General features: G+C 42.5%; 1 protein-coding gene across 1 annotated transcript in view; it reads right to left on the bottom strand.

Annotated features, from left to right (window-relative positions):
* Nucleotides 1-2703: 2703 nt before the first annotated feature.
* Nucleotides 2704-26255, bottom strand: part of LOC145434982 (uncharacterized) — a 37044-nt gene continuing 13492 nt past the window's right edge. The window contains exon 2 of the mRNA XM_080312222.1: nt 2704-5437. Within this exon, the coding sequence (XP_080168348.1) occupies nt 3205-5415 (2211 nt within the window). The 5' untranslated portion in view covers nt 5416-5437 and the 3' untranslated portion in view covers nt 2704-3204. The remainder of the gene's footprint in view (nt 5438-26255) is intronic.

Here is a 26255-nt window from a genome sequence, read left to right on the forward strand (position 1 = left end):
TACGCCGAGATGCATACTGCTTAGCCGGCAAAAAGCAGCATAATTTGTAGCCCTATAGCTCGCGACCTCAGCGTCCGAATAATTTGATATGCCGGTGTTTATCGAAAGCAAGTGTCGCACTGATTCCAAAAATACAAATTGAAATCTCGCCAGGGCAATAAAACTACTCCGAAATAGCCAGCAAAGGTTGATTGTTCTGAACAACGGCAGCGCGGCAAGACAATGGCCAATGGCCAATGGCGTCATGATCGGAACAATGCCAATTTTCATATTTTGGTGATTATTTTGGGTTCCTTTCATTGCCTTGGTATTCGTGCGGCCCCGGCCGTACTCTGAAATTCTAAATTTGGCCCTGCCACCGAAAAAGGTTGGGAACCACTGGTTTACAGTGATTGATACGACGCAAAATGGCCTGTTATATTATGCATTACCAGTAAATGTAAAGTTGATATGCGTAGTCTTCAGTGCAATCATTTAAATTTATCGAAATCAAAATCGCGTTACAGCGATTGATACGACGTCAAATACTACGAGAGTCACGGGGAGCACGGTTCGACTTCGCCGAGACGCTCAATGGCGTCACAATGAGTACGAGGCGTTAATCGACCATTCAGCTCAGGCGCCCCTATTGTTCAGAACAATGGAAATTTAGAACTTTGAGGTCGATTTTTTTTTTTTGGGGGGGGGGGTTCCAGTGCCCTGACCAGATTTTAATTTATATTTTCGGAATCAGTGTGAAAATATCTTTCGATCAAGACCAGTTTGAATAAATTTTGCGCTCTGGTCGCCAGCTATAAGATTACCTTCAGACGAAACTGATGTACCAGTGTGCCTACGTGATTTTTTGTTTGTGTTGGGGTATTCATGGTGTTTGTCGACTACTATGGTCATTTACACCAGGCCGATATTCTTTGTATTTTCCGTAACTGCCGACTTATAGCACGGTCCATCTCTAGGCTTTTTGTAACACACCGCTGACGCGGATGAGGTGCCTACGTGATGAACATTGTGATCGGAGGTGGTCTAGCAGTAGGAGATGACGGTGCATACTTCATAGTACGAGGTAGAGTTGGGATAAAGTCACTGTCTTCGAGTCATTGCAAATTTTTAATCAAGTCAAGAAGTCATTTCTAAATTTTTCAAGTCAATTCAGGCAATTTTTAAAACTTACCCTGAAGTCAGGCCTTCTGAAGTTGTTAAAGTAGGCAAATCCTGCTTGAGGACTTCGCAAAAAGCATGAGCAGGTTTTTGAAGTAATATAGGACATTATTCATTGTTACGGAGATTCATCTTGTGATTTGAATGCTCCTATATACAATTGAATGAAACAAAATATTTTCGATTGATACTCGTCAGGAGTAATCATCATCAGCAGCAGCTTGCACATACAGTATACAATTGACTAACAAATGTATACAAATTCTGATCTAACGTATTTATTCATACTACTTGAGTACTTTTCAGACCGTTCATTTTCTGCTTCAACAAGTAGATTTCAATATCCAATTAACTAACAAACGTCTGCAAAATCTGGTTTTAACCTAATTTTTCAAACTACTTCATGAGTACAATTTACGATCATGTGATGGTATATCTTATAAGTGTATGTGTGCGCAGGAGCGACCCATAATAGATGGAAAGTTCCTGCCACTGTCCATTCCAGGTTTGATAGACTTGTGCACGCTGCACAGCTAATGATATATCAATGATTGTTCACATCACAGCATATACTTTGCATAGTCATTTAAAAACATTACGTTGGTACAATGCCCTGCTAACTAAAATGGTTGATGCTACCACAAAAAAGTAAAATTTTATTAAAGAAATGCAAATACAATAAATATTATGATTATAAGCTTAATAGGACCTACTTCATTGAACTATGAGCTGCACACGATACCAGACCACGTTTTTCAACGACTAATGAATCGATATTGGGGCTAGCCAGGCATGTTACTAGCCGAATGACTATCTCATCCTAAAGATTGATCTTGTATAGGAAAATCCCAGGCCGTTTTCTAAGCGCCTCGGTCTTGGCAGTGTCTGGGCCATTGTACGTCAAGACAGCTCGTATCCCCTGACTCTCCATCGATGGAATGCTGTTGCCATCGCCGAAGCCGTTTCAGCTGGTGAGGAATAGTGTTTTTGGGCACAAGAGAATAGCTTGTTTTCAAACAACTACAATGCTTTGAAACTGAAATCAATTTCGGCATTTTCAAAATCTTTGCTTCACGTTCTTCCAAAATCAAAACGTATAGCTCGCGTGTTGGTGGCCTCTGGTATAGTGTCAAACGAGCAGAGCTTGGTGTAAAGACGATACCCATTCTCATACTTATCGGATTGCACCGTGATTTGATACGAACTGAACTTGATTTTGGCTGTATTTATTTCTTATTCACAATTTCATTCAATTTATAACTTTTTGCGAATTCCGTAATTTTGTAATTTCAATTTAATTTGGGAAAAAAATCTAATTCTAATCTAATTTGGGAAATACTGTGCAGCTCTAATTCTAGTTCTAATCTAATTTGGAAAAGCTGAAAATTGTCCAGTTGTCCAAGTCTGGATTGCTGACACTAATATCTCGTAGGTGATTCTGAAGTGACCATGGCGGCGCTTGTCCGCCTCTAAAGCTAATGAGACAGTGGGGTCTGCTAGATATGACAGGTATAACCTCTAAAGATGGTCAAACGAATGAAACGGTGACACTAGATACAAATATTTATATACAAATATGTAAATTGTTGTAGCGATAGTGATGCGAGTATATTTGTACAGGTAATCTACAGTCTACATTCTGCAATAGATTTATTTCATAGTTTCATACACGACAGCGTTGCATTGCGTATCAGCGTTCGCGCCAGCCGTCGAAATTCGAAATCAATGCGACAGGATAATAGCGTTCGTTTCAGGCCGGTTTTGATAGCTTTTGCGCTCGGATCGTCCGCTATAACATTACTATCGTCGTTGAATTGTAGATTTTTCATTCGCACCTGTTATTGGCTTCGACCATCGTTACATGATCTCTAACTATAGATGCATCTATTGAAGGTACGCTTGATTGATGGCGAATAGGGGTACATACACATATTGTTCGAACTCGGTAAGTAGATGCCCATTGTGCAAACGGTTCGGAAATGATGATTGATGTGATAGAACTAAGTTTACCGACCACGTGGAAGCCCGTTGGATTGAAAATGGTCGTTAGATAGTTGCTGCTTGATGCTTGCTCAATTCTTGAAAACTCCAGTTCTGCAAAAAGGGAATTAGGGGTTCTTTTTCCATGTCAATAGCACAACTTTCTTCCGGAGTCGTGGTGGATTGACCAGAGCTTATGCTACTTATAGCATTGTCAGTCGTTGCTACGGGCAAATCCAGAGTGTTTTCGTCAGACTTATGTGCATCGTTCGGCGTCGCGTTATTGCAGCTTTTATCAATAAATTGCAGCAATTCCCCCCTGTCCGCGTCTTCCAGATCTCCTCGTCCTTTTATCTCTTTGTGCGCTTTGACTCTTTCGCCTGTCGTTAAGCAGGTCAAAATGTATTTAGCCGCGGTTGAAACGAATGGCTTCGGTAGTGGAGAAGATATGAAGCTGCGCCAGAGCATGTAACTGTCAGTACCCTCGTAATGTAGTGGAACTACTACTTCTTCGGCGTTTTCAGGGATTATGTAACAATTCAATATCGTGAAAAAAGTTGACCACAATATTGGATTGCTGTGGGCTACTTTGGCAAAATTCTTGATATCGTCATCGAACTCGCGGAATTTGATGAGAGACAGTCTTCTATTTAATTCTTCAATTGCGGATGCGTTCGGGGGATCGGAAATGTCACGAAAATCATTGTAGTACCTTTTCATTTTCATTTGACCACTCGGAGGCGAGAGATTGGTTGTTCCTTCGGGTAGGTGTGTTATGCCTGCTATGTCTGCTTTTATTTTTTCCACTAAGGAACTTTTCCCCAGCGAATGCGCGTACAATCTGAAACCCATATCTTCATATTGTTTGGCTATCATCCACGCTATTTTTTCCAAGCGCGGTCCATCGAGGAAGTAATGCATAATCGAGCATCCATCGTCGTCCAAAATATCATACTCTACATCAAGATCGGTTAACAGTAGGTATCCTGCATCCAATCCATGGGGCTCGAAGCTCAATTTGAAGATGTACGTATCGAGGATTTCTGCGAACAATTTCCATCTTCTGTCGGCCGAAGCCTTCTTCAATATTTGCTTGTACTCGTCTGTGGTATTGATCACGACGTGCTTGTCAATTGATGCTACGATTGCGTTTTCAATTTTCCTAAATTCTTCCTTGTTGTTCGGGAATTTACCTTCAAGTTTCGATTTATAGAGCTCTGAAATCTTAGTCATGATGGTCTCTACCGGAGGTGAAAAATCACGATACTCAGTCAGCTTGAGGAAACCACTAATTAGTTCGTGGTCCTCGATCATTATTGCCTCACATAGTTTCTCACCTATTTCCGAAATCGCGGACGCCCCGCATACGTGGTCAATGAAACATGAAAACGTTTCGGACCGCGATGGTCGTCCGTACGTCCAGAAATCTGTCATAAGGGCCACGTTCTCGAAGCTGGGCAGATAATATACAGTATCTCTCGATTTCCGCATACCTAGCAATATTGGGACAATTTGAGAAAACACTAATATCAGAAATACGATGTTGCAAATAATCAAGCGGTAAACCATTGATGTTACGCAGATGAATGACTCAGGAAATGTCTGAATGTCGTTCATGAACCCGGCCTCATCACTTGCAATATTGCATCGGAATCGATCACCATGTGAAATCATCCTGTGGGCTGTAAAACTAAACAAGGACCCAGATATAACGGAGAGAACGATGAGGATGTAGTTTCGTATGCGGTATACATATGCCAGTTCAATAGAAAGTTCACCTTCCCACAACGCAACGCACACTTTTCGCAATTTCGACTGCTTGTCAGTTTTAGCGTGATTTTCCACTGGTTCACAATAAATTTTTTTCATCTCTTCCAGCGTCATATCGGAATCGGATATTATCTTTTCTATGTCGTAGAAAGTTAGGAATGAATCGATCACCGCTGGTATATGTAGCCAATATGATGATGCGACAAGAAGAAATAATGCGGCCGCCAAGAACATGGGGCCGAGGCAATTGAAATACCACGGCATATTGTTGCTGCAGTAAGTATTGACCCAAGCTCCTTGTACTGTGTTGAAATTGACGCTCATATTACCATTCTGCGCAGGTAGGCAGTTCACGGGAACGCCATTTAGTGTTAAGTAGGTCGCCGACAAAGCGAATGCCATGCTCGAGGCAAGCAAGTATCCTCGTACTTTTTCCCACCACGGCTTCATGTTGGTCTCCGTCAAAAGGTCTCCGAAGAATAAATCGCTCAAAGCTACGACAGACATATTTCTAGTTGTATAAGCGAACCTGAGTTACGTAAACGCTAAACGATCAGTTTTCTAGCTATACCTGGGTTCACCAACTCGAAACGGGTCGCGGGCCACAATTCAAAATTCGTAGAAGCCGCGGGCGACGGGCATGGTTACCACAAAGAAATAATATTTTTTAGAACTACAAATACAACAACAAAAATCATAATCGTCACTTTTATTCTATTTTGAACTATGAGCTGCGCACGATACCAGACAACACTCTTCAGCAACTGAAGCAAGTGTGGCCAACCTTTTTGCAATTTACGGTCGCATTTCGATTACTTATGTTGGCTACGACCGCATTCCAGTGCACAGAGGTGGTCAAAGTAGTCAAAAAAGCTACTCAAGTAGAAGTAGCGACGAAAAAATCTACTCAAGTATGAGTAGAAGTACTTTTTCCATAAGCAACCTAAAACCACTTGAAGTAGAATTGACCGACTTCAAATCTACTCAATTAAGTAAGTAGTTGTGAAAACGATCGTAATTCGTTCGCATGGACTGTCAAAAGGTGCAAATTGAGCTATGCGAAAGGTGCCGAGCTTGATTCATATTGATGTATACCAGGAGGTATCCAATTTTCGACAGCATAAGCATTCGTGCGCATCATGGGAGAAAAATGCTAGTATTGATATGGAAATGCGATACTAATCCTCTGTGTACTCGAACAGCACGTTGTAGAAAATATCATGGAATCACGCCCTCTACCATATTATAAAGCCCGCAGTTTAGTCAAAGAGCAATACGAAGAAGTTGTACAGGATACAGTGTAAACACCTTGCGCAATTAGTAAACGTTAATAAAAAAAATATGGCGGATCGTAAAAATGCCATAATATGTAGCTTTATTTCCGGAAATTAAAGCCATTACTACACTTGCTTCTATACTTCAACATGTATGTTATCCAGGCAAAAGAACTGATATCAATTAGAACTTGAAGTATGTGAAACTGGGAATAGAAAGTGAAATACAAATAATACTACTACTGAAAGCGGAAAATGTATGTCATCTATTTAGTCCAGAAAGTTTCAAAGGTGGTATGCTAAAACAGCTCTAGAACTAAAATATGTCAGAGTCCACTTTTCCAAAGTAGGACACGCCATGGACTGCTAGATTACGATATGATAAGTAAATGCTGGATTGTGAAACATCAGTTTTAAACGTTATGATGAGCCATATAAACTGTGATGAAATATTTCATATGGGCGACAATGCGGTGTGAACAGAACCACGCCAACCCGCTACCTAAATTATATTCATCGATGGCCTATTTTCGTGAAATCATACTGCATCGTTACTCCGTATACCCTGAGCGCATAGCGCGACGAAAATTCTGGGCTTTACTCAAGTTTTATGAAAATTAAATGTTGACGCTCCTTGAAAACAGCCCCGAAATTCCTCAGACTATCTTCCTGATTGGAGGATTAAACTACTTCTACTTGACAAATTGAAAATAGCGAAAGGTAAGTAAGTAGATCACAAAATATTACGAAGTAAAATTAGCGAAAATCAGATCTACTTGAATAAGTACCAGAAGTAGAAGAAAACTACTTGAGTACTTCGAAAAAGTAGAAGTACTTCGTTACTGGCCACCTCTGCCAGTGCATAGTCATAATGAACTAACCGGAGGCCGAATACCCACGTTATATTGTGCAGTGTCAATCTCCATTGTCGGTGAACTCGGGACTAATCTATTTACTCATACGGGGGCCCAGTGATGAGCGGACTGTAATATTTTTCGGTCCAAGTCCGATCCTGGAAATTTTCTAATTCAGTCCTGTAATTGAAGATGTATTCATTCAAAAGCAGAAAACAACGATGACAACTGACACAGCACGTGCACACTCCCCCACAGATCTCCCGCTTCTCCACGACCAAAGGCCGCCGCCATACACTACTTTGTGCAATGGTTCACATGATGCACATCACAATACCACATTCCCCCCTGATCTAAAGATCATAATAAGCGTACAGTTACAATGGTGACCCAATGACAGCAAAATAACCAAGCAAGCAAATATACAACCCCCCCAGCTAAGGTAAAACAGACAATCATAAATCAACACAGTAGTCAGCCAACCATCTAGGCGGGGCCCTATCTCGAACAGAACATTCAGCTTCTTGATCGGCATCCGATGTTTGATTACTCTCATCAGGAGGTTCAGGGTTGTAATACTCCCTGCCCCCCTCGTTTAAGACCATTTCTCTTTGACTGATGTCATCAGGCAGTTCAGGTTCATGCAGCAGTTCAAATTCTTCATACCTCCAGTCATCCTCCAAATTTTCCTCATCGAACACCAGTTCCACAGTTCTTGAAGGAACATTACTACTACCAGCAACCTTCTGTCGCTTCCCCACCATGTGCTTGACATCAGCAACATGCTCGTTTCTTCCATCCACTTCTACCGCAGCGTCAGCAACTATTTCTGTCACGGTCACGGTCTTCGGGACCCTTGTCAAGTAGTCAGCAATGTTTTTGGTTGATGGAACCAAACGGATTGTCACTTTGAGACTATTCTCTTCGATGAGCTGCGACATTATTCCCAACTGTCAACGTTTTGTTATCATCTCGCTTAGCCCACCCACTTTTGGTCTGCGGCTGTTTTCCAGTATCGACTTTACCCAATTGTACACACAACACGCTAGCCGAGTCCGTAACCACTTCAATGTTCTTCATGTTCCACTTCAGCACCATGCTTAGACCTTTCACTACAGCTTCCAACTCCACAACATTGATATGCATAAAATCATCCTGCTTCTGCATCCACGCCGCGTCTTCTACAACTGCACCATTTACTCTCACGCAGCATCCTACCGCCAGATTGCTCGCGTCACACCACACTTCCACCTGACCACCCGGAGACATTCGCCAACTCCCACTGACTGGATCTTGTCTCCGCACCTTGGCCATAATCTCTTCGGCCAGAGTCTTCACTTGTCCTGAAACAACTGCATCCCATTCAACTTCGTCGGTCAGTCTCTCCACTAACTGCATGCCACTCTCAACCATCCAGCCACTGGGTTACCACAGGCAGTTCTCCATCTCTCTTCCATTTCCACACCTCGCCATCGTTCACAGTCCACTTCACCCCTTCAAACATAGCTTGGTAGTAGCAGTCAACTATTTCCACTGGCTGACTTTCTGAAACCACCTTCGTCACAGCACATGTCCTGATCGCTTGAAGTCCAAACTTCGCGTTGAGCTCAGCATCACCTGCAACGCCACCAAGCGCTTTCACCATATCGTCCCCCAGAACTATTTTTGCATCATACGCCAAATCGGAAGCCGCTAAAAACTCAGTCTCTACAACAACACCATCAATCGTCACCTTGGCCCGAACCTCCCCTGGGCAATTAGTGAGTGCCCCATTCAAAATTTCTACAACTCTATACGTATACAGTCCTTTAAGTGTAAAACCCAATTGCTTACACAGGTCTTCACGAATGACTGACTGTTCACAACCAGTGTCAACAAAACCATTTGTCACAATGCCACAAATCTTCACAGGCACAAATGGTAGCACCTTTCTTCCCCTAGTGCAGGGGTCGGCAACCTTTTGCTAGTCGCGGGCCAAATTTCAGGTGCACAACATGTTGGCGGGCCGGACCGGAAATTTTCTTAATACTATATTTACCGTTCACGTCGGTACATTACCCTACAATGCTGCAATCTCAATCATACAAATCACAAAAAGAGCAAAACACATGTATTTACCGTACACTTCAAAAACGCAGGATAAATGTGACACAGGGCGCAGCTTGCTTTGTGAAAGGTTTTCAACTTCTGGTAACAAGTCAGATGAAGCTAGAATCAGGCCATATTCTGAATGTGCGTTGGGATACGTGATCTTAGCTTGCTCTTCGTGAATTTCATTGTTGAAAACTATTGTTGACATGCGCACGTGCTACCAAAAGTCGATGCTATTTCTTTTGCATTGTTGGTCAAGCTGGGATGAAGACCCATTTCAAGAACTTATTCTTTGTCAAAGTCAATCAGCGATATGCTCTTAGTATGAAATTTGTCATTCAATTCAACTGCATGGCATTTCAAATGGGCCAATTTGAAATTTTCTGGCAATGGTATTGGCGCCCACATTAACCGGAGTACTGGGTACTCAGAATTTATTTTGTACAGAACGAATGTCGGAAAAGCGGATGGAAATTCATTAATTATATTTGGTATATCACAGTTACAAATATATAGTGCTGGTACTAGGTTTACGCTCCTCCAGTATAGGAAAGTGAGGTTATTTAGTTGTTTCCCCCTGAAGTTGCAAATTCAATTTGTTTAGATGTGACGTTAAATATTCTACGAAAGCAAGATTAGATACCCATTTTCGATGACAAGATTATGAGTCGGCGATGTTTGTATTTTCAAGGAAAGTTGCTATTTCATTTCTCAGTTCATACACTCGTGCAAGCATCTCGACGTAACAAAGCATGTAGCCGTTTTGCCAGTGACACTTGCAACCGACGGGTTTGCCCAAGACACAGAAAACTTCAGAAGAACGCATATTGCTTGGAATGCCGAACAGCGTCTTGTAGTTGAAGTGCTCTATGTTTCGTTGTTCTTGTGTTTGAAATATACGTGACAAAGCAATGCTTATTTGGGGTAGTCCTATCTTTACTATTGCTTTTGGGTCTGCATTCATTACAGTGGAACATATTGACTCAAAGGCTTTTCGTGTGCGCCTTGTCAGGAGTTAGCGACGCAAGAAGAGCTTACTGAAATATGGTCATACGAAAACCAAATTGGCAAAATATGACGTAACAATTCAATAATAAAAAGGATCGCTAACAGCTGTACCGGTACTCCGGTAGTCATAACAAAGTGACAAGAGAAAATCAAATCTACAAAACACAGACAATTAGCGGTATTTTATTTAATATTTTAGGATTGCATAAATAGGCCTACTCTTTGTGCTTGTTATTGTGCCGTTAACTCTTTGATGGGGGCACACGGGGGATCTTTGAGGTGATGGATTCTGCTGTGGTGAATGTGGTTCTGAGAGCAATATTCAAGTTCAGTACCGCCAGTAACATTTGAGGTATCTCTGCGTTTCTCTGAGAGCCATTAAGGTGATTAACATTTAAAAAGTGGTATTCTGCGACTCACGCAGCAGCCTGATTTTAAAATCGGAATATGACGAACCCGGACCAGTACGGGGCTCGTTCACTTTCGGACCAAAAACCCTTTATCTCCGTAACGCTGTACTGAGTTTGGTCCGAAAGTGAACGAGCCCCGTAGGTGCGTGAATTACATGTTCCGGAATCATCATCCGCAAGTGGAAGAAAACATTAAAAATTTTGACATTTTTCGAAGCAGTGCTGCACTGCAGATTGGAACTCATTACGAAACGGCGGGCCGTATTCTTATGGTAACTAATTATTTCGTCGCGGGCCGGACGATTTCGCTTGGCGGGCCGGATCCGGCCCGCGGGCCGTAGGTTGCCGACCCTTGCCCTAGTGCAATGCGGAGGGGACGTCCGATGCCAACGTCCCTCCTAGGTCTTTTCCCGCAGCTGGCAATCCTCTACATTGCCACTGCCAGGCCACATGTCCCCATTGTCCACATGCAAAGCACTGCCGCTGGACACTGTCATAAAATCCTTGAGCTCGCACAGCACCAGTATTATTTCCATTCGGGCAGTCTCTGGCGATGTGACCTACATTATGAAACCTGTAACAGGGGCCGTCCAATCTACGTCGAGCCCCAGCCGCACTGAACACACTTTCACCATCTCTTGTGGATAATAATATACGTGCCCTTTTTGCAATAGCACTCAACTCCAATTTCTCCACCTCGGCGACAGACTTAAGCTGTATCTTGACATCCGCATGCAGACCAGCAAAATGCAGAATGCACACTTGATTATTGGCTCTGCCGCATCCCCGCTCAACCCTATCAACGTTCCCAGCCTCTTCAAATCAGACAAGAATACATCAACTGATTCCCCCGCTTGAAGTACCCTGTTACGGAACTGTTCATATGCCACATAGCAATCCACTCCAAAAGCTGCCAACGTTTCTCATTTAAGCAGTTCGTAGTCTTTTCTGGTATCCTCGGACAATTGTTTATACACCGCAAATGCCATCCCTTCGAGCAGTAACGGTAATGAAGTCACAAGAGACTCCTTCATCTTTTTCAGTTCGGCAACCAATTCCAATTTCTCTGTCCATTCAGCAAAGTCGCCTGACGTCTCCCAATTCACATAATTCTTAACGATGTCCGTCAACTTTACGTTTGTCATCTTGGCCGCGATAGCTTGTAATCGAAGATGTATTTATTCAAAAGCAGAAAACAACGATGACAACTGACACAGCACGTGCACACTCCCCCATAGCTCTCCCGCTTCTCCACGACCAAAGGCCGCCGCCATACACTACTTTGTGCAATGGTTCACATGATGCACATCACAATACCACAAGTCCTAGTCCATCCTGATCCAAAAACATTTTCAAAATTTGCTGTCCAAGTCCGGTCCTGAAAATTTTCAATTCGGTCCTACTCCATCCTGATCCAAAAATATTTGCCAGATTTTCAGTCCAACTCCATCCTGATCCAAAAAAATTTCAAAATCTAAAGTCCTATTCTACAACTGAAAAAACAGAAGGACATGTTAAGGCGGTTATAAGCACTGCAGGCTATATATCCAACTCGATTCAATTCCAACTGGTAGAAGCAAAGTTATTACAACACGAGAATTTTCAATATACCAAAAAGTATACACATTTTTGATAGTGGCTGCCCGTCCCTATGAAGTTTTGTAAGAAATTGGTGCATTACAGGTTTGATTCAATTCCAACCAATGGAAGCGTGGGAATCGTTGTATTTACTGTAGAAAATTCTTTCGTTAATAATTATAGCTAGCTACAACCCTATTTTGAACAGCTTCTTGGAGGTACAGAACTTGCATATACAATTGACTAATATATTCATATTGAGATTTACCCAAACATTTTCGGCAGGCACTCATCAGGGATAATCGTCAGCAACTAGTAGAGAATTGGAAAGAACCTTGTATATCAACAACTGTATCACAAAATATGACAGGCGAAAATATGTCATCCGAAAATATCCAGGTTCATTCCAATATGAATATACTATTCAACACTACACCTACACCGATTGGAATCCAACCAATAGCATCTTCAGCCAGTAAATTTGAAAAAAGAAGTTATTTCTATCCAACACTAATGTACTTATACAAAACAAATGACTAACATATTCACTTTCAGGGGTCACTATACAACAAACTTGCCATAGTAGTTTGTTCCATGAGCACACGAAATATTAGAGACGAAAAAACCAGCCGAATCACAATATATAGGTTAGCAACTACTACTGCGCCGGACATTAACGATCAACATGAATGAAACGTGTAAGAATGATGACATGAAAAAGCAGAAGGTAGCACTTCATCAAACATATTTATTTCCCAACATGCTCCCCAATACAATGACCGAATTTAGTGTCTTGGGAGAGAGTCGCGTTCTTTTCTTTGTGACTGTTTCCACAGGCACTGAAGACTCGCTCACTTGAAGCATTCGACGCCGGAATGCTCATAATGCCCATAGCCAGTTTGCTAAGAGTAGGAAACTCGTATACCACAGGGGGGTGGCTCCAGAACCCCAACACGTTAATATTTGCGCCCTCACACATGTTCTTGACGTCCAGTCGACTGAAGTTTGTCTGAATGAATTTTGCCACCTTATCAGTATCTAGGTTATATTGTCCTGTAACTGCCTCTTGCCAGTGAACAAAACGCTCATCTACTCAGACTACCATCAATCTTCATCCTTTTGGAAGCAGTGTATGAATGATCTTCCTCTGGTTTACTGTGGCTTGTCGAATTTCCAGAAAAAAAAGAGGACAGCAAGTTTCTAGCATGTTCATGAACCTCGGTTTTTTCATTTGGATTTAGTGGCACTAGGCCTTTGTATTTTGGATTTTAAGAAAAAACGAAGCCGGTGCATGTCCGCTATTTCAAATTTTTCACTTAAACATCTCAACCCCCTTTCTTTTAGAAATTGCAGTAACAAAGTATCCGTTGGCGATGGCGCAAAAGGAAATCTGCTCCGAGAATGGGACGAGAAACGTCTGCGAGGACAAACCAGCACTCGTACGTCTTGGTGCCGATATGCAGAATTTCCGTTCTGTATCCGCAAATCTGAGCCATTTGCTGCTACCAGAAGGGGACCGATATTGCGAGAGAGGCGATCAAAGCGTGGAGCCGGAAGGATGCTAACCTGGGCTCCTGTGTCTACAGGAACCCGTGGGCAGATTTAGCGTCGTTAATGATCAAGAGGCAGCTACGAATTCCACCAACCGCGTCGGCCTCTAACCGCGATCGGCGTCGTTGTTTCCCTGACGGGTCTTTCTGCGACGGGCGTAGCACACCGGGTTCGGTGTCGAAGTTTCAGTTTTCTGCTTAGACACCAACTGGGCAAATGCGCACCCTTGATTGCAGTTTGTAGCCTGCATACTGAAAGTTTTGTGGTAGTAACAGATGAAAAGTCCGGTTGCGCTGTCCACCTCTGCCTGTGAGGCAATATTGTGTGTGTCAGGGTGTAGGGCATTGACGTTGGCTGTCTGAGCTGCGAAACATACACGATCCGCTACCTCGGCCAGCTTTTCAACATTGTTTCTGCGGATGTGGCCAGCGCCGTTCGGACTGTAGCAGGTAGCTGGGCCAACCAGAACGCTCGCAGTAATGTCTCTTGACTGCCACCTAGCGCACACATATGTCTCAACAAAGCAGACGACTTCCTGTCCCCTAAGCCGGCTATGTTAAGAAGTTCAAAGTCTTTAACTTCTTGTGGCTTGCCATATACTTTGATCAGCGCCCTTTTGATAGCAGGGTATTTATCAGTTGCTGGCGGTTCAGTAAGAAGAGAGGAAATTTCGGTCACAGTGGCGTAATCTAAGGTTGCCGGTGAACTCAGCACTTGGTGAATTCGGCCGCACAAACTCGGCACTTGGTGAATTCGGCCCTTGGGAAATTATGGGCCCCGTGGATATAAAGCTGTATCAGCTGTACCAGCTGTATCACCCTGTGGATATAAAGCTGTAGCCTATCAGCTGTATCATCCTGTGGATATAAAGCTGTATCACCCTGTGGATATAAAGCTGTATCAGCTGAGCTGTATCACCCTGTGGATATAAAGCTGTATCAGCTGTATCACCCTGTGGATATAAAGCTGTATCAGCTATCAGCTGTAACACGGTTCTATGAGCTCTATCACTCTACCTGTATGGAATCGGTGTCTTGTGTTCAAACAATTCTTGATTTTTTTATTATTATTTTTTCAATTACTTTAACTTTGAGAATCATCGCTGCTCCCATATTATAGACAAACCGTATCGAGATTCACCCCTGGAGGTATCACTCTGCAATTAGTATCAGGTCTATACTATGTCCGGGATGCGTGAAATAGTCTAGTAGGCTGTCACACATTTAGTGAGTCAGCTCTTCTCGCCTGCACACGCGCGAAGAAAGAGAAATTTCTAGATTTCATGATTGAGTCGGTCAATATATGCTTGGGAATTACATATAGATTGCTATCAATTTTTTTAACGTCTCTCTGCTCACGTAATCTAATGTGAGTGAGATGTGTTCGAAAAGGTAGGACCCCACGAGTAATAATTAATTGAACATCTCCGGGTGTGTATACCCTAGGGTTGTCCAAAATTTGGAAAATCTTAAAAATACTCCGTGATTGTGTCTCATTCCATAGATTATTGATAAAAAATAACAATGAGCCCAAAAGAAGCTCACAGGAAAGCCGTTAAGATTTCAGCCAAAGTGTTTTAAAGTAGCTGCCCAAGAATGGGCGTGCCACTGACCATAGAACGGCGAGAAGACTAGTAATCAAATAACCACGGCTCCTGATTGGCTAATTGGCTATGCTTCAATGATCACCACAGCAAGAACTTGCTGATTATGTGCTCAAGGAGTCTGCTACCGGTGGGGATTCTGAAATCGCGTTGTTGGTAGGTTGGCAGATGTTGATTTAAGATTAATTCAGGACATGTTAACGTACGAAATACATGATGAACAATCAACAGCTGCTTCACAAAAACTTCTACAGCATGACTGCTTTATTGTGAAGGAAACGGCTGTAGCCTACATGCCGTGTTTTCATCGAGGGAAAGCAAAGACGCTTATGCAAGTAGTGAACGAATTCCCCGTTTCAGAAGGGATCCATCATCAGTGAATACAAATATAAAGCTTGACCATGACACTATACTTTGTGTGAGCTTATTGGACTCAAGTTGTAGTATATAGTTGATATTTTGAATGCTCTAGGGATTGACTGAATCAGCTGGTTGTGCTTGGCAGTTATACTTACAGCAAATTGAATTCACATGTAAGTGTTGTCAAAGTCCTTAATGATGCTGCAGAAAAGAGGTGTAAAGTAAGCACAATGCTGGATATCATGTCCAAACTATGCTGGATACTATGCAGTATAGTCTGTGATTATCTTTACACCTATTTTCTGCGGGATCAATAGGGACTTTGACATACCACATTGGGCATAGCCTGTGCGAGTGTGCGTTATCATTAGGGACTTTAGCAACACTTACAAGTGAATTCAATTTACTGTAAGCATCTGATGAGTCCCAAGCATAACCCGCTGATTCAGCCGATTCCAATATCATTCAAAACGTCACCTATATATTTCAGCTTGAGCCTAATAAGATTACACAAATTACGGTATCGTGTCATTGTTAAGCTTTATATTTGTGTTCACTGATTATGGATCCTTTCCAAACGGGGAATTCGTTTACCGCTTGCATAAGCGCCTTTGCTTTCCCTCGATGAAAACACGGCATGTAGGCTACAGCCGTTTCCTTCCAATAAAGCAGTCATGCTGTAGAAGTTTTTGTGAAGCAGCTGTTGATTGTTCATCATGTATTTCGTACCTTAACATGTCCTGAATTAATCTTAAATCATCATCTGCCAACCTACCAACAACGCGATTTCAGAATCCCCACCGGTAGCAGACCCTTGAGCACATAATCAGCAAGTTGTTGCTGTGGTGATCATTGAAGCATAGCCAATTAGCCAATCAGGAGCCGTGGTTATTTGATTACTAGTCTTCTCGCCGTTCTATGGTCAGTGGCACGCCCATTCTTGGACAGCTATTTTAAAACGCTTTGGCTGAAATCTTAACGGCTTTCCTGTGAGCTTCTTTTGGGCTCATTGTTATTTTTTATCAATAATCTATGGAATGAGACACAATCACGGAGCATTTTTAAGATTTTCCAAATTTTGGACAACCCTACACTATACCCGTTGGCAGGAACAAAATAGCACTTCGTCAGGCTCCCCAAAAAACCTTGAATCTTGGGCTCCTACATGGTGATAAACCGTCCCCCATCACCTTGTTCGCCTTTGCCACGAAATTATTGTTGTACTGTTTAGTGAGCCAGCGTTAAGCGCAAAAATTTTCAATAATTCATGATAAAATCGGCCTATAAGATCGGGATACAGCTGATAAAGCTGTGATACAGCTTTATATCCACAGGGTGATACAGCTTTATATGATATAAATTATATCCACAGGGTGATACAGCTGATGCAGCTTTATATCCACAGGGTGATACAGCTTTATATCCACAGAGTGATACAGCTTTATATCCACAGGGCCGAAATGTTGCAATGAAGTGTATTAACAGCTATTAATAATAGTATTATCAAGTGATTCGTCAATCTTGTAAGGAGGTAAGGGCATCCGTAGATCACGCAGTCACGGCGTGATAAGATCACGGTTTGCGTAGCCGCGGGAAATAACGCAGCGCTCATATACCGACCACGCGCGGTCTGCTTGGAATCGATGGCGTGTGTCGTGTAAGTTTTGAGAAGATGGATCTTGGAGTTGTATGTGAGATCGGAGCTGTGGAAGATCAAGCGGCGCTTCTTCGTTTATCGATTACGACAAGCCAGTGTTCCTCATCAACAGATGTTTAGCATGATCACGTCAAAATAAATTATTTTTTGCCTTTGGAGAGACGATTTCACTCTGGGGTTAGGGTGTCTCGATAACAGGGTGTAAGGATCCCAAGATTATGAGATCTACCGGTACCGCGAGCCACGACACGTTTAAATTTCCTTTTTGATACTGTTCATTCATATTAAATGCATTTCTAATGTGAAGGTGTTCTATTGCCAAATGCCAATTCCTCCCAAGGGCCGAGTTCACCAAGTTATTTCCCGCGGTTAGGCCTACGCAATCTGTGATCTAATCACGCCGTGACTGTGTGATGTGATCTACACATGCCCTGACCCCCGTACAACATTGACAACCACTCAAAGTGCCAAATTCACCGGCAAACATTCCAGTAACCAATCATGATGACCGGTACCACTACGAGATCTACCACGGCCGAATTCACGAAGTGCCGAGTTCACTGGTAATCTTATCTAATACTGAAACCACATGGTTAAATTTCGTTTCATCTTGCGCGATTCTTGCAGCATCGAACTGGGCTTCAGCTCTAGCGAACCACAAAGCAGCTGTCGAAGGGTTGACGAGATTCTACAGTGCGTCGATCAATCCCTGTATAGCGGCGTTATCCATGTTGGAAAGCGTCAGTATAATCCTGGGCTATTCACAATACTTGCGGTCTTCTGGAGTCTTCCAGATAGTTCGGGGTCACCAATGAAGGAACTCGTATCCTACTGCGTAGTCTACTAAAGTACAGCTATACTCAATCTTTAATCACAACAACAACAAGAATCAACATGCTCTCTGACTGGCACCTTTTGAGCGTGCAAGTCAGAGCGGTACGTATGCATCGCTATGCTGATATTCGAGTGGCACCGCGCCAGAAATAAACATAACCCACTTGCGGGTCGCAATCGCTTGGATATAGTTTGTGGGTGTATTATGTGCAGCTACAATACCATCAATTTTTGCTGTTGAGGAGATGTCTACAAGTTCCCTAAGAATGTTTCTACTGAACAGTGAAGACACAGTTAAGGAATACCAACATTGACGTATTATTCGATTCGACCGAATGATGCCTTTCAAGGGCAACGAGACATAGCTAAGCCCAGGGATATCTAAAACTCTAAAACTAGTACTAGATGTCCGCGGTTAAACCGTGACGCTTAACACACGAATCCAAATTCACTCGCGTCTCACGCCAACTTAGCGTAAAACTTCTGTAAAATTCCATTGCCAATATCTAATGTGGGGATATCCGAAATCAACAATAGGGTCAGCTCGGCTCATGCAGCTTTCCAAACCTATAAATACCTGCTTCGAAACTTCAGAATTTGCATTGGTACAAGAATAAAATTTTTGAATGCCTTTGTGCGAAGTCGACTTCGACTCACATATATGGCTGCTATGGCTGCAGTGTATGGTCTCTTTAGGAAAATCAAAGAAGCGTCCTGGATGTCTGCTACAGACAATTTTTGCGAAAAATGGTACCCGGAGGCTACACTCGAAGGGGAACCGATCACGCATTCAAAATTAGCAATCAGAATCTTCATAGAATCTGTCGCACTGAAGACCTTTCAGCATTCATTGATCACCAACAAGCTAAATTTTTTGCACACATAATTCGAAAACCTAATGACAGTATCGTGAAGTCAATAACGTTCGAAGATGAGAGCAGAACGAAAAAAGGAAGACCCTCCGCAACGCTGATGAACAAAGTCCTAAATCGGAGCGACACCGATGTCAGGACATTCCCAAAAGCAGCACTTTCAAGGGAAATTTAATTTATAACTTAAATCTTTGATGCTCTCTTTTTTGATGGATACTTCCATCACCTCGGTGATGGCGATCTAAGTCTGAACGCAGACAGAGCTATATAGACCTATATATATTTATATATATATATATATATATAAATTTCCAGCTTCATTAATAGCTTATGTTGGGACAATTATCGGTATAAGTTGATTGTCCAGTTAACATCTTGGTGGCATTACCTGCTTTTAATCCGGATCAACCACAGACTCGTTTGAACTTCGTTGGAATCGCATGTCATTGGGCTCGAAAGTCACGTGACTTTTTTCATAACAACCGCCGTTTGGGGCCAAGCGCTTGTTTTGGTATTCTGTGAATGCATTTTCAATTCGCTATCTGTGCCACTGTTCGGAGTTTCTCATCAATTCTGGTGTCCGTGTAATGAAAGTGAGCTGCAAGAGAAATTAATTTACTTACAAAGGGAGGGTAACGTATAGAGAGACGGTAGTTCGTTAGGATTAGACATTATAGTAACAGCAACACTGACTACCGTATATAGCAGTGGTCGGGAACCTATGGCTCGCGAGCCATATATGGATCTTTTGGGTGTAAGATATGGCTCTTTGCCAAATATTTATTTTTGTACTGAATTGATCAATATTGCAGCGACTTGTTGGTAAATTTTCATCACGGCTAAAATAACTATGCTCGTGGCAGTATAAACATGTCTTTGAGAGGTAAAGACAATGCCGTCTTCACGTTTAGCGGCTCGGACCCCCTCTTTTCAAAATCATAAAATTTAAGTTACTGTCATCGCCGGCGACCAATATCACTCGCGAATTCAATGTATTCGACTCGAAAAATTGAATTGTGCGAGACGTTGATTAATAAAAGAGCATAGTAGACATGGCGACGACCATTTCGAAACGAAGTTTTCAAATACCCATTCTGTTCCTGATCTACGGTGCGAAATGAACTGTTGTGGATGTGACATTCACAATTATAAACTGAACGACAAACAACGCCATAGTTATCCACGAACGTGATTGGTAAGTATAGCTCTGTGTAGTACCGGCGATAAAATGCATGCGTGTCGCGCAGCGTTATGTTACCGCCGAATACTTTGAGAATTGAGAAGTCGATAAGTATTTAGATTTTCGGAATCAGTGTGACAGTCACATTCGATTAATAACAGTTATAACGAATTCTAAAGCTACTTACGATGAATTGCGCTATCAATGCTGAGGCTTGGCCCGTCTGTGCCTTACCTCTCGCTTCGAGCTTTATTTTCGAACAATAAATTCCAGTTTTTACAGAGAAAATATGGCGCACACGAGGAATCCCATGTAGTGAGTTTGAATTAGTGCTACTATGACGTCACAAATTTTCAATTGTGACGTAACAGTTGATTGGCATGTATGGCTCTTTGGAAGTTGAGATGGAAAAAATAGGGCCAATATGGCTCTTCGGATATAAAAGGTTCCCGACCACTGGTATATATCAGTATAAGTGATACAATGTATTTCCTTTCAGATGCATTTGGTTACTACTTTAACGATTTGTGATTTTTTTTAAATTGACCCTAATCTGGTTAGAAGAGGCCAAAATTCTTTAGAAAGCGATCATTTAGTATCAGCGAAGTATGGTGGTGACGGTAGCCTATATGCGGTGGGCCGTATTCAGTGGGTAACCCTAAAAGGAGGGAACACGGAAACTGCGGAACTCGCGGAAATGGCCCCTAAAACGCGGAAAAAGCGGGAAACCTCGATTCCTAAAGCGCTGAAACAAAGGAAAACGCGGAACATTCGGTCATTGACCTTTATAGATCACAAAGTCGGCACTAAAACGAGGAAACAGCGGAAAAGGCGGAACGCGGGACAGTCGGTCATTGACATTTGCCGGTATGGAATCGGTGTCCGTGGCACGCGAAATCACGCGGACTTCGTCGACAATTGCACGCGGTCACGCGAAAATATCGACCCAACCAATTGCACGCGGTCACGCGAAAATATCGGCCCAACACCAACAGAATGGTTGCGGCACGCCTACCTTCATGCTGAGCTTAATTTCCAAAACATTTGGTTGTAGGTGCACAAGCTCGTATATTTTCAGAACTGATAATTAATCGGTCATTGATTACGTTCTTTTTGTTACCACTTTCTCGAACTCCCTATAGTATACTGCTCTGTCTATTGTGTTCGCTCGGTGATGCCAGCTAGTATGTGTACCTGTCAGAGATGAGCGGATTTGAAATTTCTATGTCCTAATCCAATCCAAATCCGAACCTTCAAATCCAAATCCCAATCCATAACTTTTTCATATTCAAGTCCATGTCCAATCCTAATCCGATTCCAACTGGAATTTTAGAAAAATTACTAATTTAAGCAATGGAAGGATTCGAAAATTTTCTTTCACAACCAACGATACACTTGATTAAAGATAACTTAGTAACCATAAGTACATTAATAACTGATCTGAAAAAAGTTTGTCGCCATTCGCCACACGACATTTCAATCTCCCAGAAAATAGATAAATCCAATCCAAATCCTAATCCGTTCTGAAAAAATGTCTAGTCCGAATCCAATCCAAATCCGACATAATTTCACAAATCCTGTTTTTTCAAAACCTAATCCTAATCCATGCTCATCTCTGGTACCTGTCCTGTACCCTCGAAAGCGTTCATTTCAGATATTTTACTTTTCGCAAGGAGACACTAGAGAGCTTACGGGCGAGTACTTCGAGTCGCTTACGTCCAAGTTGATTACTGTATGAAAGTGTCCATTTGTTCGGTAAACCTGTCGGCCACACCTATATATATTTATATATACATGTACCTGACTCCGATATCAAAAGAGTTACCAATATGCAGTACGACTTCGGACGCGATGGATTTCATGCACAACGGGCGCTGCTTCTATCTCGCAGTCGGCAGGCAAATGTGTTCGTAACGCGGGTAACAACTAACAACATTCATGCCAATTACTAGGGATGGTGTGAACCTCTGAAAGGTTCAGGTTCGCGTTCACGCGAACCATTTTGAAAGGTTCTGTGTGAACGCGAACGTGAACCTCATGACGTCACGTGACGTCATATTGCTAATTTCAACCCTATATATTAATGAAGTGATAGGTACTGTACACGATACCTAGCAATGCCACAATGCTGAAGTACATATTGGCGTTTTAAGCGTCGCCAAATGCAGTCGAATGATATAATAATCCCATAAAGTCAATATATTCCATCGCTTTGCCAACAATTTCGACGAGGACTTGCCAGGGAAAATAAGCTCTACGCCAGGCCAGACCGGACAATGTATTATGCGTCTGAGTATTGCTACACGGATATTGAGGAGAGTGTAAAACGGGTTTCTATTATTTGCACCGATACTAGCCCATTAACAAGTTATTCAGCAGTAGCCAACTCCCCAATCGCACGGATTTGGTTTTTATAATACAGTATAAATATGAAGTCAAGATTGACCCCGTATACGCCAGCTAGATAGAAAACGATATCAACCTAATTCATTGGTGTAATAAGCATCATTCGCTGACTCCATGTAGTGTATTTTAGGGTTGGGACTTCGGGATCAAATCTGAAATCCCGGGATCGGGATTTCCCGGGATTTTCGCTTCTCAATCCCGGGATTTCCCGGGATTAGCAATGTAGTAAAATACACATATAAGCTACACAAACAACATATATTTCTTGTATTATTGACGCAAAAACTTGCTCGGACCGTGAGTACGAAAGAAACCCAGTGATCGAAAGTCAATCGGACGATGAGCGTGTAAATTAATGTACCGCCTGTTTAATGTAGAAGTTGATTCGTCCAGCGTGATCGAAAAACGTACATTATTCCGTTACATTGTCATGAGCTCTTCTTCCACACACTTGCGGATTTTTTAGCTGTGCTCGATCACGATCACCAAGATCCGAACCCGCTTGTGACATCTTGGCAAGTCAGAGCCGTCAGTCTTGAAGGTCCGACGAATTCGCGCACTATGGGTGATTTGATTCAACGTTAGCCAGTTAAGGGGCTATGAAGTTCATCGAGGAAAGGCTTATCCTTATACGATTTTAAAAGGAATGGATCTTCATTTTTGACTGATCTTTGTTTTACGTGTCCGATTGAGCCATGCATGATTTAATTACTATCATGTGCACGGACCCTAAATGCGTTATCAGTCCCTTTGTGTTAGACCAGGGGTCACCAACACGCGGCCCGCGACCTGATTTGAGATTTCGGGAGAACGCTTCGTAAAGTATTTTGAAATGCTAAAGTTTATTCCAGTTTAAAAGAATTATGGTTGTTCAAAATAAACTATTCTCCTGTGCCCGACATCACTATTCCTCAATAGCTGATACGTCTTCGCGATGGCAATAGCATTCTATAGAGCAGGGCTGGCCAACCTTTTCAGCCAAAGGGCCACATTCGATTGACGAACTGATGCGCGGGCCACTAGCCGCGCGAAGCGCGAAAAACGTTTGAACTTCACTGGTCCATAATATTGTCACCTGCCTATATTGCGGGCCTGCCGTATATCGCTGGACTCAGTTTGCAAGGACTGGGCTATCGGCGTCTGGACATATCGATATCGAAAGTTTCGACCAACATGCGTCAATCATTTTATGCCTTGGTTTCATAGTCGACGGTCTTTCTGCGAGTGCAAACGCAAAGTCGCATATGCTGAACGATCCTCTGTCTCGTGTACGCGAATATATAGTTAGATTCAATCTGATACATTAGGCGTTCTTTTATTTTCACAAAGGGGCAACAATATTAATAGCAAGACATCGTGTGACAGCATGTTGCGCGAATCGTGTAGAAAATTTTTACTTTTGATAAATCATGGCTCATGGATCTGCCAATGCGTCGGAACTGATATTTTAGTCATCACATCTCAAGTGTTGCGGCCAGACTAATCAAATTTTTGGTTGGCTTCACAAGTTCACAATCTGTGCAATACATTTTTGATAACATTAGAAATTTCGGAAATTACCTCCCGGGCCACTCAAAACCTTCTCGCGGGCCACGGGTTGGCCGGCCCTGCTATAGAGGGAGAATTAAACAATATCAATGAGCATATTGCCTCGGCGTGTACTGGCCATACACTGCCAAGACCGAGATGCTTAGAAAACGACTACTTGAAGCTTCCACACGAGATCAAGTATTCCTACAAGTCGACCTGTGTCGCCAGGTATCGCGGGCTGCTCATTGTTGAAAATAGAATAATTTTTGGTCCAATAATATTTCTTCAATAAGATATTTCTTTTTTGACAACTATGCCCGTCGCCCACGATAAAGAGCATGGCGGTTCACAGACTTGATGTTATAAAAACATGGTTGTCAAACTATGTGACCTATTGTATCTCGATATTGAGCTCTTTCGGCCCATGATTTTTAAAAAGTGGCCCGCGACCCGTTTTGAGTTAGACCCAGAAGCTTTCAAAACATCTTGACACAAGTTGCATTTGACTTTTACTGTAGATTTACAAAACAGAAAGTTGTGCCACACATCTGATTTTCTTTTCGCACTGACCTCTTCGAAATTCTCTACTACCCGAACCTACCGAAGTGTGTGACAATGCTTTTTTACCAAAATCAGAGATATGGCGCTACATAAAGCCTTGGTAGATGCTGTGTACAAATCCCGGGATTTCATTTGGCTTAATCCCGGGATCGGGATTGCTTCAAATCCCGGGATCCCGGGATCGGGATTTCCCGGGGTCCCAACGCTAGTGTATTTCGCTCTTGATGTTGTGTGATGGCGGGTCAAGCTCATATCAGAGAGTCACTAAATATTCAAAAACGGAAAGCTGGATTTCGAGCCAACATTTGTAACAAAGCCAGTAACATTTTTGAGATTGTCAAGGTGCATGCTCGTTTAGTGTTGATTGTTTATGCTGCCAGCGCCACGCATAGAGTCGCCGGCAGTTAAAATGCAATAAACTTGAACCAAAGATGTAATAATGAAGTGAAAATTGCAATATATGAAAAAGGTTCACAGTGCAGAACCTATCAAGGTTTGTTTGTGAACACGAACCTCAAAATTTCCGAGGTTCACACATAGAACGCGAACGTGAACCTCGCGTTCACACCACCCCTACCAATTACAGCATTCGTGTAACTAGAGAGTCGTAACTCGTAATTTCGCAACCAACTTCAAGTGCATTTGTTAATCGACCTGAACCGGAACTCTAGCCGCAGTTGCCTGCGTTCACAAACATAATGGAGTCATCAACACCATAATAAACGACTGGTCGTGGTTATGGAAAAGCACATCAAAACGAAATCTTATTGAAATGCCCATTAAAACGAAATCTCAACGACCACGGATCATGAAAAGTGAAACAAGCTCGACGAACTTCATCGATCTTGTTGACACAAAATGAACGGCGATTCTGGCGTTTCCAACAGCTTGTTCAAGACCTTGCTACCCGCCGAATAGGTCTTTTGCCTCCCTTTGCTGTCGAAAAACATAGGAAGCTTATGCCGACTCAAACCATACTCCTTATTGCCATCCACATATATTTTCGCCACTTCCCTTATGGTTTCTGGGCAGTTGAGGGGTGGCGGAAATAGCCAGTCCACAATAGTTCTTTGATACAACGTTCTGTTGTCTTGATTACCCTGCTTTTGCGTTTTCATAACAGAGTATAAACCTTCAACAATTGCCTCAGACCCACCCATGTTGAGGGCAACATCTAATGCGATGCAAAATTCTTTGCCAATCCTTTTATAAAACATTTCATCGTCATAAAATGATTGGTAAAATTCATGGACATTGAAGCGGCAGGTGAATGTTGCGGATTTGAACGTCAGAATATACCTTTGCGCCAATTCCGCTGGTCGACGTGCGATACGAATCTCCTCCAGCTTCTCTCCCTCCGGAAGTTCTGCATTTTTGACGTCTTCGAACCACTTTTGACGACAATTTGCAAAATCTTCGAAGAGCACGGAGTGTATGCATTTGCGGAATTCGTAGAGGATATCATCGCTGAAGTCCCGGCAGAACCTGAGGCTAGGACATTGATCGGCATATTCCTTAACATGCTTCATTGAGCACACGTATGCAAAAAACTTTCTGAATTCTTCTGCTCCAAACTGC

Source organism: Botryllus schlosseri, chromosome 3 (assembly GCF_051294905.1).
Source record: "Botryllus schlosseri isolate E-star chromosome 3, Bs_hap1, whole genome shotgun sequence".
NCBI classification, from domain to species: domain Eukaryota; kingdom Metazoa; phylum Chordata; class Ascidiacea; order Stolidobranchia; family Styelidae; genus Botryllus; species Botryllus schlosseri.